The sequence below is a fragment of the Pteropus vampyrus genome, unplaced genomic scaffold, assembly GCF_000151845.1.
Source record: "Pteropus vampyrus isolate Shadow unplaced genomic scaffold, Pvam_2.0 Scaffold125, whole genome shotgun sequence".
NCBI lineage: Eukaryota > Metazoa > Chordata > Mammalia > Chiroptera > Pteropodidae > Pteropus > Pteropus vampyrus.
Genome location: NW_011888906.1, coordinates 4297012 through 4311233, shown reverse-complemented (window position 1 = coordinate 4311233; position 14222 = coordinate 4297012). Strand labels below are relative to the sequence as shown.

Here is a 14222-nt window from a genome sequence, read left to right as displayed (position 1 = left end):
ACTGGGTCAAGGAAAACATTACCTGGGTGAGGTACCTGAATATAGTATAGAGTTTATTTTTGTGGGGTGGCTTTTCTTTCAGTAAGATGAGAAGTTCTCCTGCCTCCAGGATCTGAGAAGCAAAGATAATATTTGAGACGGGAATGTTTCAGAGTCACTTTTAAAAGGAGTCATGAAAAACAGATGGACATCAGCAATAGTTAATCTCACAAGAGAGAAGACACTAGGCAGCTAACCTAGAGGCAAGTGATTGATGGGAAAGAGGGCAAATGTCCTTTTCTCTTGGCAATTTCAGCAGAGCTCCCTGTCAAAGAAGTGACTGCTGCCAAGTGTGACTGTTTGAAGAGTCATTTGATTCTTCACACACAGTCACACTTGGCAGCAGTCACTTCCTTGGGGTCAGCACGCTTGGTGTGCACAGCCGTCAGTCTCTGGAGTCTTTTATCAGAGCCACATATTCAGATAGCTCTCGATGTGTAAGAATTAGCATTTGTTGAATAGCTGGCCTCTCCACTGAGTAGATGCTGAAGTCTCATTTCAGTGAAGGACCTTGCCCATAGAAGTTATGACACTGGAAAAAACAAAATTTTGAGTCCTGTAGGGAAAGGATCTACTAATATTCTCTTTGCTTTGCAATTTAGGGGGTTTTCTTGCGATCATCCTGGTTGTCACATGGCTGCTGGGTGGTGTGTGATGCTTTTTTACTTTTTACTTTTATTTAGAGGCAACACAGATAAAGAAGACAATACTGAAGACAAAGTAGATGGCCTCCAGAAAGCAATGGTGAGTCATTAATGCGCTGCACTGGTCATCTTTAATACGGAGAGAGAAATCCATCTTAGTACTGGTCTTGGGGAACTTGATCGCATTGCTGCAATTGCATTGCATTTTCCCCGACGTTTTGTTAGAAAAATTGTCAACAGACAGACTGTGTTGCACTTTTATTCTAATGAAAACTTTTGATTTTGAGATAACTATAGATTTTAGGTACATTTGTACAGAGAGATCCTGTGTACCTTTTATCCAGTTTCCCACCATGCGAACATCTTGTAAAAGTACAGTATCTCAGCCAGGATGCCGGCATTGACAGAGCCCAGGTGCGGGACATCTCCGTGACCACAGAAATCCGTCCTGTTGCCCTTTCACAGCCACCTCCCCTTCCCTTCTGTCTTCACCTCCTTTTTAATCCCGCTAACCTGTTCTTCATTTCTATTATTTTGTCATTTTTAAGAATATCATACAAATGGAGTCATACAATGTATAACCTTTGGGAACTGGCTTTTGTCACTCAGCGTAATTCCCTGTGAGCTGGTCCAGATTGCTCTCTGTAGCAGTAAGTCATCCCTTTTTATTGCCGAGTAGTAGCCCATGGCGGGGATGCACCAGTTTGTTTCATCATTCATCCACTGAAGGACATCCAGATTGTTTCCAGTTTTTGACAATGACGGACACCTCTGCAGACATTTGCATACAGATTTTGTGTGAACATACATTTCCATTTCTCTGGGATAAATGTCCAGGAGTATAATTGCTGAGTCATGTGTTAGTTACGTGTTTAGTTTTTTTAAGAAACTGCCAAACTGTTTCCCAGAGTGGCTGTACCATTTTACATTCCCACCAGCGATGCATGAGCGATCTGCTTTCTCCTCCTCCTCACCAGCTTTGGTGGTGTCACTCTTTTTTAATCAAGCCACTCTGATAGGTGTGTAGTGATATTTCATGGTTTTAATTTGCATTCCCCTAATGGCTAATGATGTTTTAGTATCTTTTTATATGCTTAACTGCCATGTATATAACTCTTCAGTGAAGCGAAAATTGTTTATATCGCTGAAGTTAACTTATGAATTTTTCCTTATGAATTTTTTCCTTTTAACTTATGAATTTTATGGATCATGTTTTTGGTGTCAGATCTCAGAACTCTGCCTATCTGTAGATCCTGGATATTTTCTTCTGTTTTTTCCTAAAAGTTTTTTACTTTTATGTTTATGTCTGTAATCCATTTTAAGTTAATTTTCATATAATGGAGAGAATTAGATTGAGGTTCATTTTCTTACCTGTTGATGTCCGATTGCTCTGGAACCATTTGTTTTAAAAAAAAACACAAAACCTATTTCCATTGAACTGCATTTGCACCTTTATCAGAAAATCGGTTGAGCATATTTGTGTGAATCTGTTTCTGGGTTCTCGTTCTGTTCCATCGATCTATTTGTATATTCCTCTGCCAATAGCATATGTATTGATTACTGTAACTGTATAGTAAGTTTTAAAATTGAGTAAACTGATTACTCTCATATTTCTTTTTAAAAATTGTTTTAGCTTGTCTTATTTCTTTGCCTTTCCTTATAAATTTTAGAATAATCTTATCTATATCTACAAAAATTCTTGCTGGGATTTTGACAGGAATTATATTAAACCCATATGTCACTTTGAGGGGAATTGACATCTTTACTATATTGATTTTTTGTTATATTGAAGCTTGCTATCTCCATTTATTTTGATCTTTGATTTCTTTGCATCACTGTTTTGTAGTTTTTCAGCAAACAGGTCCTGTGTATGTTTGTAGATTTACATCTAAATATTTCATTTTCTTTGGAGTGATTACAGATGATGTTATATTTATATTATTTTGTATCCTACAACCTTGCTGAACTTAGTTATGACTTAGTTCGTTCTAGGAGGTTTTTGTGCATTTCTTGAGTTTTTCTACGTCAACAAATGTCATCTGCAAATAGGGATAGTTTTTTCTTTCTTTTCTGATCTAAATGCCATGTATGTCCTCTCCTTGCTTAATTGCACAGTCTAAAACTTTCAGCATTGTGTTGAATAAGAGTGATGAGAGCAGACATCCTTGCCTTGTTCTTGATATTAGCTGAAAGGCATTCAGTTTTTTCATTAATTATAATGTTAGCTCTTGGTTTTTTGTAGGTGCTCTTAATTGAAGATGAGGATATTCCCCTGTACTCCTAGTTTTTTGAGAATTTTTATCAGGAACACATGTCAAATGCATTTTTGTACCTGTTAATGTGATCATGTGATTGTTTTTGTTAACCTATTAATTTTGTAGATTTCATTGATTGATTTTCAAATATTGAACCAGCCTTACATACCTGGGTAAACTAGGATAAACTTCAGTTTGTCATGGTGTATAACTCTTATTGTTCAATTCTACTTAAGGATTTTTTTATCTGTATTCATGAGGAATATAGGTCTGTAGTTGTCTTTCGGTTCTGTCTTTTTCTGGTTTTGATACTTGGGTAATGTTAGCTTCATAAAATGAATTGGATGTTCTTTTTTCTCATATTTTCTGACAGAGATTGTCTAGACTTGATATTAATTCTTTAAATGTTTAGTAAAATTCTCCAGTGAAGCCATTTGGACCTGGAGATTCCCTTTTTGAGGAATTTTTAAATTATGAATCCAGTTGTCTATTTTATATTGGATAAGTTGTGGTAGTTTGTATTTTTCAAGACATTTGTCTGTTTCATCTGAGTTGTCAAATGTATGTGTGTTGAGTTGTTCGTTAATAATAGTCTCATCCTTTTGATGTCTGCAGAATTTGTCGTGAAATTCCGTTTGATTCATGCTTTGGTAATTTCTGTCTTTTTTCTTCTATTCATCTTGCTAGAGATTTGTCTGCTTTATCTTTTTAAGGAATCAGCTCTTTGTTTCACTGATTTTCTCTACTGTTTTTCTATTTTAAATGTCATTGATTTCTGTTCATTAGTATCCTCTTCTGCTTGCTTTGGTTTTATTTTCCTCTTCTTTTTCTAGATTTTTGGGGTGGGAGCTTAAATTACCAATTTGGAACTTTCCTTCTTGTTTAATGTAGGCATTAAATTTCCCTCTAATCATTGTTTCAGTTATGTCCCACAAATTTTGCTATGTATATGTGCTGTTGTTGGGTGAGTGTTGTATAAATGTCACTTGGATTCTCTCGGTTGATAACATTGTTGAGTTCTTCTGTATCCTTGCTGATTTTCTGTCTAGTTTCATCAGTTTTTGAGTGAGGGGTATTGAACTCTCCAACTGTAATTATTTGTCTGTTTCTCCTTTCAATTCTAGCAATTTTTGCTTCACATATTTTGTAGCTCTGTTGTTTAGTATATATACATTTAGAATTGTGTCTTCCAGGTGGATTGACTCTGTTGTCATTCTGTAATGTCCCTCTCTATCTTTGGTAGTTTTCTTTGCTTCCAGGTATACTTTATCTGATGTTATTATAGCTACCCCTAGTTTCCTTTGATTAATGTTTGCATGATATAACTTTTTCTTTCCTTTTACTTTCATCTTGCCTTTATCATTGTATTTGAAATGAGTTTTATATAAACAGCATATAGTTGGATCATATTTTTTAATGCACTACAATCTCTGTCTTCTAGTTGGTGTATTAGATCATTTACATTTAATGTAATTATCGATACATAAAGGCTTAAGTCTGACATTTTACTGTTTTCTGTTCTTTTTGATTCTGTTTTCTTTCCTGCCTTCCTCTGAGTTCCTTGAATATTTTTTATTCTCTGTTAATTTATATTGTAGCTTTTTAGTGGTTATTCTAGATGTATCATTATGTATATGTATGATGTATCTCAGTCCACTGATATCATCATTTTACTAGTTCAAGTAAAGTGTAGAAACCAAACTTCTTTGTTCGTCCCTTTACCCTTCCCCATATATAATTGTGTTAAGTATTTTTTCTACATACTTTAGGACCATATTAGACAAGTTATAATTTTTGCTATGACTGTTAAATATAATTTAGAAAATTCAAGAGGAGAGGCTACTGTATTTACCCATATATTTTACCATGTTCTTCCTGTTTTCCAAAGTTTCTTCTTTCTATTTTGAGAAATTCCTTTAGCCTTTCTTTTAGAGTAGGTCTGCTAGTAGCAGTTCTCTTAGTTTTTCTTCATCCGAGAATGTTTTAACATCCCCTTCATTCCTGAAGGATATTTTCACTAGATATATAGGATTCTGGGTTGACAGTTCTTTTCTCTTAGCTCTTGAAAAATGTTGTGTCACTCCTTTCTGGCTTCCATGGTTTCTGATGAGAAATCTGTCATTCAAGTTGTTTTTCCCGTATAGGTGGGATGTCTTTTCTCTCTTGCTGCTTTCAAGATTTTTTTTTTTTTTTGTCTTTAGTTTTCAAGAAGTTGAACTGAGGTAGTTTTTTGTGTGGATTTCTTTGAGTTCATCCTGTTTGGGTTTGCTCAGCTTCCTGAATCTGTAGGTTTATGTCTTCTGCCAAGTACGGGAGGTTTTCAGCCATTATTTCTTCAAGCCCTTTTCTTCTTCTCCCAGGATTCTGATGATGTGAATGTTAGATCTTTTGTTATAATCCCACAGGTCCGTAAGGCTCTGTTAAATTTTTTCTCTTTCTCCTCCATTCTGCTGTTGAGCCTGTCCATTGAGAGGTTTTTTGTTTTGTTTTTTTGGTTATTGTATTTTTCAAATCTAAAATTTCACTTTGACTCCTTTAAATTCTTATGTCAGATAATTCTAAGATCTCTGTCATTTCAGCGTTTGCATCTGTTGGTTGTCTTTTTTCATTCATTTTGAGATCTTCCTGGTTCTTGGTATAATAAGCAATATTTGAGTGAAACCTGGACTTTTTGGTTATTATATTGTGAGACTAACTTGTTTTAGCTGATTATCTCTGACACACCTGTCTTGCCGGAGAGCAGTGAGTGAGGACTGCACCACCTTGTTACTGTTCTTAGAAATGCATGTGCCCAGTCAGCCCCTGATGATCCTCGAGGCGGGTGTTTCTCATTACTGTTGGTTGGGAATAGAAGGTCCGCTCTCCACGTGGTCTTTGCTAACACCATGAGTGGGAGTGGGCACCTCTTTACTATCAGGGATGAAAGTCCCAGCTCCCTATTGGCTTTTTGACACTACCCTAGTGGGAGAATGGGATGCCCTGTTACAGCCTCGTGAAGATAGAAGTCTAGATTCCCCACTCGGCCTTTGCTAGTATGGGTGTCATGAGTCACAGTTTCTATGTCATTGCACTAGAGTATTATAGGTATTATCATAATATGTTGTGTGTTTCTAACTTGCCCTATTCCTGGTCCTTTACTAGAGCAGGCTTTTATTGTGGCTTTTTCTTCATCTGCACCATTTGGCATTTCCAAGGAAGTAGTGAGCTTTTTTTCCCTCCAAGTCTAGGATATATAAGGTAATAAAGCCCAGGGAACTCACCATTGTTTCATTCCTTGGGTCCCAAGACCCCTAATTGGTCTGCTTTCTTCCCTTCACCTTTCAGAGTTTTCTTGTGTTTACTTTATTTAAATGTCCAGGGGTTTGAGTTGTACTTAGAGTGAGGAATGGGGAAAATGTACATCCTCCCAGAAGCAGAAGTCTGCACTGTATTTTTCATATAAGTTTCTGAGACTGCATAAATTTGTCTGTTTCATCTGAGTTGTCAAATGTATGTGTGTTGAGTTGTTCATTAATAATAGTCTCATTCTTTTGATGAGAATTTGTCGTGAAATTCCGTTTGATTCATGCTTTGGTAATTTCTGTCTTTTTTCTTTTATCCATCTTGCTAGAGATTTGTCTGCTTTATCTTTTTAAGGAATCAGCTCTTTGTTTCACTGATTTTCTCTACTGTTTTTCTATTTTAAATGTCATTGATTTCTGTTCATTAGTATCCTCTTCTGCTTGCTTTGGTTTTATTTTCCTCTTCTTTTTCTAGATTTTTGGGGTGGGAGCTTAAATTACCAATTTGGAACTTTCCTTCTTGTTTAATGTAGGCATTAAATTTCCCTCTAATCATTGTTTCAGTTATGTCCCACAAATTTTGCTATGTATATGTGCTGTTGTTGGGTGAGTGTTGTATAAATGTCACTTGGATTCTCTCAGTTGATAACATTGTTGAGTTCTTCTGTATCCTTGCTGATTTTCTGTCTAGTTTCATCAGTTTTTGAGTGAGGGGTATTGAACTCTCCAACTGTAATTATTTGTCTGTTTCTCCTTTCAATTCTAGCAATTTTTGCTTCACATATTTTGTAGCTCTGTTGTTTAGTATATATACATTTAGAATTGTGTCTTCCAGGTGGATTGACTCTGTTGTCATTCTGTAATGTCCCTCTCTATCTTTGGTAGTTTTCTTTGCTTCCAGGTATACTTTATCTGATGTTATTATAGCTACCCCTAGTTTCCTTTGATTAATGTTTGCATGATATAACTTTTTCTTTCCTTTTACTTTCATCTTGCCTTTATCATTGTATTTGAAATGAGTTTTATATAAACAGCATATAGTTGGATCATATTTTTTAATGCACTACAATCTCTGTCTTCTAGTTGGTGTATTAGATCATTTACATTTAATGTAATTATCGATACATAAAGGCTTAAGTCTGACATTTTACTGTTTTCTGTTCTTTTTGATTCTGTTTTCTTTCCTGCCTTCCTCTGAGTTCCTTGAATATTTTTTATTCTCTGTTAATTTATATTGTAGCTTTTTAGTGGTTATTCTAGATGTATCATTATGTATATGTATGATGTATCTCAGTCCACTGATATCATCATTTTACTAGTTCAAGTAAAGTGTAGAAACCAAACTTCTTTGTTCGTCCCTTTACCCTTCCCCATATATAATTGTGTTAAGTATTTTTTCTACATACTTTAGGACCATATTAGACAAGTTATAATTTTTGCTATGACTGTTAAATATAATTTAGAAAATTCAAGAGGAGAGGCTACTGTATTTACCCATATATTTTACCATGTTCTTCCTGTTTTCCAAAGTTTCTTCTTTCTATTTTGAGAAATTCCTTTAGCCTTTCTTTTAGAGTAGGTCTGCTAGTAGCAGTTCTCTTAGTTTTTCTTCATCCGAGAATGTTTTAACATCCCCTTCATTCCTGAAGGATATTTTCACTAGATATATAGGATTCTGGGTTGACAGTTCTTTTCTCTTAGCTCTTGAAAAATGTTGTGTCACTCCTTTCTGGCTTCCATGGTTTCTGATGAGAAATCTGTCATTCAAGTTGTTTTTCCCGTATAGGTGGGATGTCTTTTCTCTCTTGCTGCTTTCAAGATTTTTTTTTTTTTTTGTCTTTAGTTTTCAAGAAGTTGAACTGAGGTAGTTTTTTGTGTGGATTTCTTTGAGTTCATCCTGTTTGGGTTTGCTCAGCTTCCTGAATCTGTAGGTTTATGTCTTCTGCCAAGTACGGGAGGTTTTCAGCCATTATTTCTTCAAGCCCTTTTCTTCTTCTCCCAGGATTCTGATGATGTGAATGTTAGATCTTTTGTTATAATCCCACAGGTCCGTAAGGCTCTGTTAAATTTTTTCTCTTTCTCCTCCATTCTGCTGTTGAGCCTGTCCATTGAGAGGTTTTTTGTTTTGTTTTTTTGGTTATTGTATTTTTCAAATCTAAAATTTCACTTTGACTCCTTTAAATTCTTATGTCGGATAATTCTAAGATCTCTGTCATTTCAGCGTTTACATCTGTTGGTTGTCTTTTTTCATTCATTTTGAGATCTTCCTGGTTCTTGGTATAATAAGTGATATTTGAGTGAAACCTGGACTTTTTGGTTATTATATTGTGAGACTCTGGATCTTTTTTAAAACTTGTTTTAGCTGATTATCTCTGACACACCTGTCTTGCCGGAGAGCAGTGAGTGAGGACTGCACCACCTTGTTACTGTTCTTAGAAATGCATGTGCCCAGTCAGCCCCTGATGATCCTCGAGGCGGGTGTTTCTCATTACTGTTGGTTGGGAATAGAAGGTCCGCTCTCCACGTGGTCTTTGCTAACACCATGAGTGGGAGTGGGCACCTCTTTACTATCAGGGATGAAAGTCCCAGCTCCCTATTGGCTTTTTGACACTACCCTAGTGGGAGAATGGGATGCCCTGTTACAGCCTCGTGAAGATAGAAGTCTAGATTCCCCACTCGGCCTTTGCTAGTGTGGGTGTCATGAGTCACAGTTTCTATGTCATTGCACTAGAGTATTATAGGTATTATCATAATATGTTGTGTGTTTCTAACTTGCCCTATTCCTGGTCCTTTACTAGAGCAGGCTTTTATTGTGGCTTTTTCTTCATCTGCACCATTTGGCATTTCCAAGGAAGTAGTGAGCTTTTTTTCCCTCCAAGTCTAGGATATATAAGGTAATAAAGCCCAGGGAACTCACCATTGTTTCATTCCTTGGGTCCCAAGACCCCTAATTGGTCTGCTTTCTTCCCTTCACCTTTCAGAGTTTTCTTGTGTTTACTTTATTTAAATGTCCAGGGGTTTGAGTTGTACTTAGAGTGAGGAATGGGGAAAATGTACATCCTCCCAGAAGCAGAAGTCTGCACTGTATTTTTCATATAAGTTTCTGAGACTGCATAAGCAACCTAAAACATTACTAGGACCTAAGCACTGTATTTTCTCTGGCTTTGAGGAGTGGAGTGAATCTGTTAGAATTTCATGGATTCTGGGTCCCAGAGGTTACTGTAGCATTGTCCCCAGCTGATTCCATTGATAGGATAATCTCTCCCCTTCTCCTAATCACCACCTAAAGTTGTCAGTTCTTTTGGTTCTAGTTTAGAGAATGTGTTGTATTTACTTTGGCTTCCATCAGTCCTGATTCCTTTAACAGCAACAGTGACATCACTTTTCCAACATAGGAAATAATTATTTTACAAAGATATGTTTCCATATATCCACCCAGGGTTTGAGAAGCAGTAGATTCGTCATGAAGCTTTAGACCGTAGACCTGAAGGAAGTTGGGTTCTGGTCTTGACAATTAACATCCCAAGTGCTGCCATTCCGGTTCCTTGCTTATACTGTTACTTCTTTTGTGTGGAATTTGGGATGTGTTTTCCTACAGAACTCAAGTACCAAAGAAATGAACATAATACCTTAGACTGATGTGGAACTTTACTCTTTCCAGAGCAGTTTTTCCATTCATTTCAGTCAGTCGTCACCTCAGTCATGCGTAGGAAACACCCCGACGTTACTGCCCTCATCTGAGAGCTGAGAGAATTTAGGGCCAGGAAGTTAAAGAGCTTTGCCAAGTTCTCACAGCTACTAGATTAAATGGAGTTTAGACTAGATATTCTCTAGGTATTCTGGTATTCTTTTTTACAATAAAGTATTCTTCTCATAGTCAATAAAGTAAAAAGTATCTTATTTGTACATATATATGCCTTCCTCCCAGCAGGAGCTTCTGTGAAAAGGCAACCACCAGGTCATCTGCAGGCCAGGCGGGCTGAAAGCTGTTCGCAGTAAAGTTTAGATGCTTAGCCGGTTGGTCTTTGATCTTGGAGAGCTCTGGGCTCTGAAGGGGTTGTGGCAGGATTGATCAAATAACTTAAGTTTCCTTATAGTAGGTAAAAACTCCTCTGGAACTACATTTTTATACACTTATAAAATTAATATGTGTTATTTATATTGCTCTTCAAATCCCTAAAACCTGGGCTATAAGATATAATCAAAAGCAGATGGAATGGAGAGGCTTCCCCCAGATTTTTGGTGGACAGATTACATAACAGATTAAGCTTGACTTCCAGTCCATGTGCTAAAATAACGAATGCAGAACAGCCAGCATCTGTACCAGGCCTGCGGCCGCATCCCTCCCACCCCACACTTCCTGTGCCGAAGACGCTGGTTGGGTGTTTCCTTCTCCCAGTTCTGTTCTCAGGTAGATCAACAAGTAGGGTTAAAGAATCCCAAGGAGCCTAGTGACATCTGTAACTAGGGTAATTTCTCTGGATTAAACAGACCTGGGCATAAGAAGATTGGCAGAATCTTAGCATTGCAAGGAGCCGTAGCACATGTCTTGAGTGGTCTCTGAGTGTTCCATCCCCTCCACAGCTTCACTGTCAGGGCATCATTCCAGGTAGGCTTAGGTACTTCAGAAGTCCGTGGGAAAAAGAGAAGGAATGCACTGCTTCCAAGGAAGCCCATTTCCTTGTTGGGCGATACTTCCTTTTATTGACCCAGAAATCTGGCTTCCATTTGGTTCCATAGATTCTGTCTAGTTTTCTGGTACTGCAAAGAAAAACTATTCTTTCTTTCCTCTCAAACAGATTTTTAAATTCTTGAGGCCACCTAGCTACGTTAATGTGTTTAAGTCTCATTTCAGGTGCAGTGTCCATAGTTTCTCTGCCTTTCTTCATATCACATCTCCAGAGCCCTCCCAAGCACACTGTAGCAGTTGTCATCTTAAAACGTGGCAGGCAGTGAATCCTAGAATGTTAGAGTTAAAAGGGACGTTTGAGATGAACTAGTTTACTCCCTCCCCCCCCTTCTCTCTGTTTTAATACCAATAGAACTTTGATTGATAATCAGATTTCAGATGCAGCAGGAGTCAGTGAACCCACAGAGGCCTTCAGAAGCAGTTAGTCTGAAAGTTTACTTGTGTTTGGAATGGTCTGGAGCCTAGAATTATGTATGAAATCTCTATCAAACCTAGTATATCAGAAGATCGACATTTCTTTTAACAAAGAGATGTAAGTAATGGCGCAACTGTCACTCACATGGTCATGTTGTAATCAGCACGTCTCGTCCTTGCTCTGTAGCAGCCCCTACTCTGCTGCAGGTGCCTCTGAAACAAGGTCTGTATAAAAGGAGGATGAAGTCATATCCACAGTGAGCAGTGGGAGAAGTTCTTACAGGGAAATTTAATGCCTAAAATGGTCTTTTCCCATTGTAAGAACAGGGCAGTTAAAAACTGAAAAATCATCCTTTTCTTGTGATTTAAGAGATTGAGGGTTGTCTGAACTCAAGTAGTGACGTTTGAATGTTGAGTATACTCCCAAGCTTACAAAGCACGCTTCCCCATCAGGCCTTATTCTTATCCCCGGTCTAGAGAGAAGGCAGCTCAGATAGTTTTAGTCAGCTGTCATACTAGCCAGAGGACACAGGAACAGTGTTACGCTGCTCACATCTTTTTCTAAATCCTGTGATCTTTATATAATAATATCTTTGAGTTTTATTTACTTTCCATGTGAAGTTTATGCAAGAGGGGGAGGATGCTTGATTTTCCTGCGAAATGAAAACCTCCGTGGCATCTTTTTAACTCCGCCTCGGTACCTCCTGTTTCCTCTACACGGAGAGCTCTTATATTCTCTTCCTGGCAAACTCCTATGCGTCTGTCCTTCAATATGAAGCTCAAAAGTCCCCTCTTGGATGTCTTTCCCCCTCCCCAGTTTGGGTCTGGTAGAGTTGGTGACACTTTCTTGTTTCCCACTGTGTTCAGGAGCACTCATCATACTGCATAGCCAGTGATTATTAATGTGTCTTTCATAACCACCAGACCGTGGACTCTAGAAAGATGAGGGTTCCATCCTTTGCACTGTCATAGGCCCTGAGCCTGGCACAGTTCCTGTCACTCCAGAGACACTCATTGTTTGTAAATGTGAGAAGACAGCTCTCCACTGTTGTGTTGGCCCTAGGGTTTCATAAGAGCGTAGAGGAAATTCCCTCACTCTGAGGTCCCACAAGGGTCTGTGCTGCTGTGGTCACCACCTTCACCTATGCCCAGACCAAATAGGGGAAGCAGTCCAGCCTGGAGGAGCAGCCATAAGCAGGGGATGCTGGACTGCATGTGTTCAGATAAGGAAACAGAGCCCTATGTCTCCCAGTGGGGAAGCGGTGTGCATGCAGTTGTTATTCACAGTGCTGACTGGGCTTTAGATTCAGCCCAGTGTGTGTTCCACCCACTAGAGGCAGGTAATACAGCACAGCAGTTAGAGCTCATCCACTGGAGTCAGACCTTCTGGGTTTGAATTCCATCTTTACCACTTAATAACTACGCGTAATATTAGACAAGATTATTCAGAAATTTTCTCTTGTCTAAAATCCTCATTATAAAAGAATAAGTGAAAAATGCACAAGTGAAAAATGCACATAAAGTATTCAGTATAGTAGCTGGCATCTCACTTACCTGGGTCTCAGTAGACCTTTGTGGCTGATATTGTTGCTGTTTTATCATGGTATGAAGCCTTCCTTGGAGTATAGATTTTAGTTGAAAGAAATACTGAGTGATTGATTAATTGTCAGGACTGCTTACAAGTATTTCCTCAGTCTCAGCTATTATTTTGGGGGCATTTGCTTTGTACCAGCATTTGATTAAACACTTCACATAATTGACTCATCTGTGTCACACAGTCACCTGTTAAGTATTCTTACTTCCATTTTGCAAATGAAAAAATGAGCGTGAGAGAGATTGAAACAGCTTGCCTAAGGCCAGAGAGCAGTGGACTGTCATACTCCAAACCATATACCTTCTCAAGGTGGTGGCATTGCATGTCATCACCAGTTTCCTTTGACTTCCTGATGTCAGCACTCTCTAAGACCCTTCACTCTGAAATGATTGATTCATACCTCTTCTAAGGTGAACATTTCTTTCAGATTACTTCATGTCGGCAGAACTTGAGATACAAAATGTTCAACTACATACATCACATGCCGGGCTTTCTGTGTGCTTCCTGTGACCCCAGTCTCTCTGCTGTAGCATACCACACACTCATGTTAAGTGGTCATGAACTAAGATTATGACAAGTGGGCTCCAGGTCTTCTCCATTCTGTCATTTCTAGAGAGAGGAAATGCCTCCGAGAGAGAGCAAGATTCAGAAAAAGGCACCAGAATCTTTCTTTACTTGAGAGTTTGCCTTAGGCTGTTCATGTTTACTAACTGCACTAACAGAAACTGTTAGATGCACTGGAAAGGAAACCTGGGTGCCACCCTTGTGGATGTGGGGTATGGTGATACCCCCAGCAGCCACTCATATGTCACAATGAGGAGCGTGGTAGCTCCGGCACCTGCCTCCCACATTTTATAGGCTGTAGGACATTCCTGTCTGGAAGAGTCTTTAATTATAAACTTCAGCATTCAAAGGATCTCTGTGGATACTGTGAGGCTACTCAAAAATGTTCTTTGTGGCGGGAAAGGATATAAAGTATGGTTGATTATTTTTTTAACTACCTAAACAATGGGAGACAATGAGGTGGCATATTTAAGTGCCACTTCAGAATGGCACAGTGGATCAGCCTACGGTTTCCACTCTTCACTGACGTTAGGATGGCAGGAAACACTTTGGCCGAGGAAGAGAGATTAAACTACTGTTCTCCGATTCTAAATGTTTCACTCTTTAAAACAAATGTTTAACCTAGACTCTCTTTTTGCTCTTTTTTTGTAACTTAGTGGTTGAAAGTGTAGGCGCTCATCAGACAACTGTGTTTGAAACCCAGCTCTGCCACTTGCTGGCTGTGTGACTTTGCAAGTCACA

General features: G+C 38.3%; 1 protein-coding gene across 9 annotated transcripts in view; it reads left to right on the top strand.

Annotated features, from left to right (window-relative positions):
• The window catches only part of CHD6 (chromodomain helicase DNA binding protein 6), a 188458-nt gene that overhangs the window by 140420 nt on the left and 33816 nt on the right, over positions 1–14222 (top strand). For all 9 annotated transcript variants that reach the window (XM_023534463.1, XM_023534460.1, XM_023534459.1 and 6 more), the window contains one exon: positions 723–783. In XM_023534463.1, coding sequence (XP_023390231.1) covers positions 723–783 — 61 coding nt within the window. The remainder of the gene's footprint in view (positions 1–722; positions 784–14222) is intronic.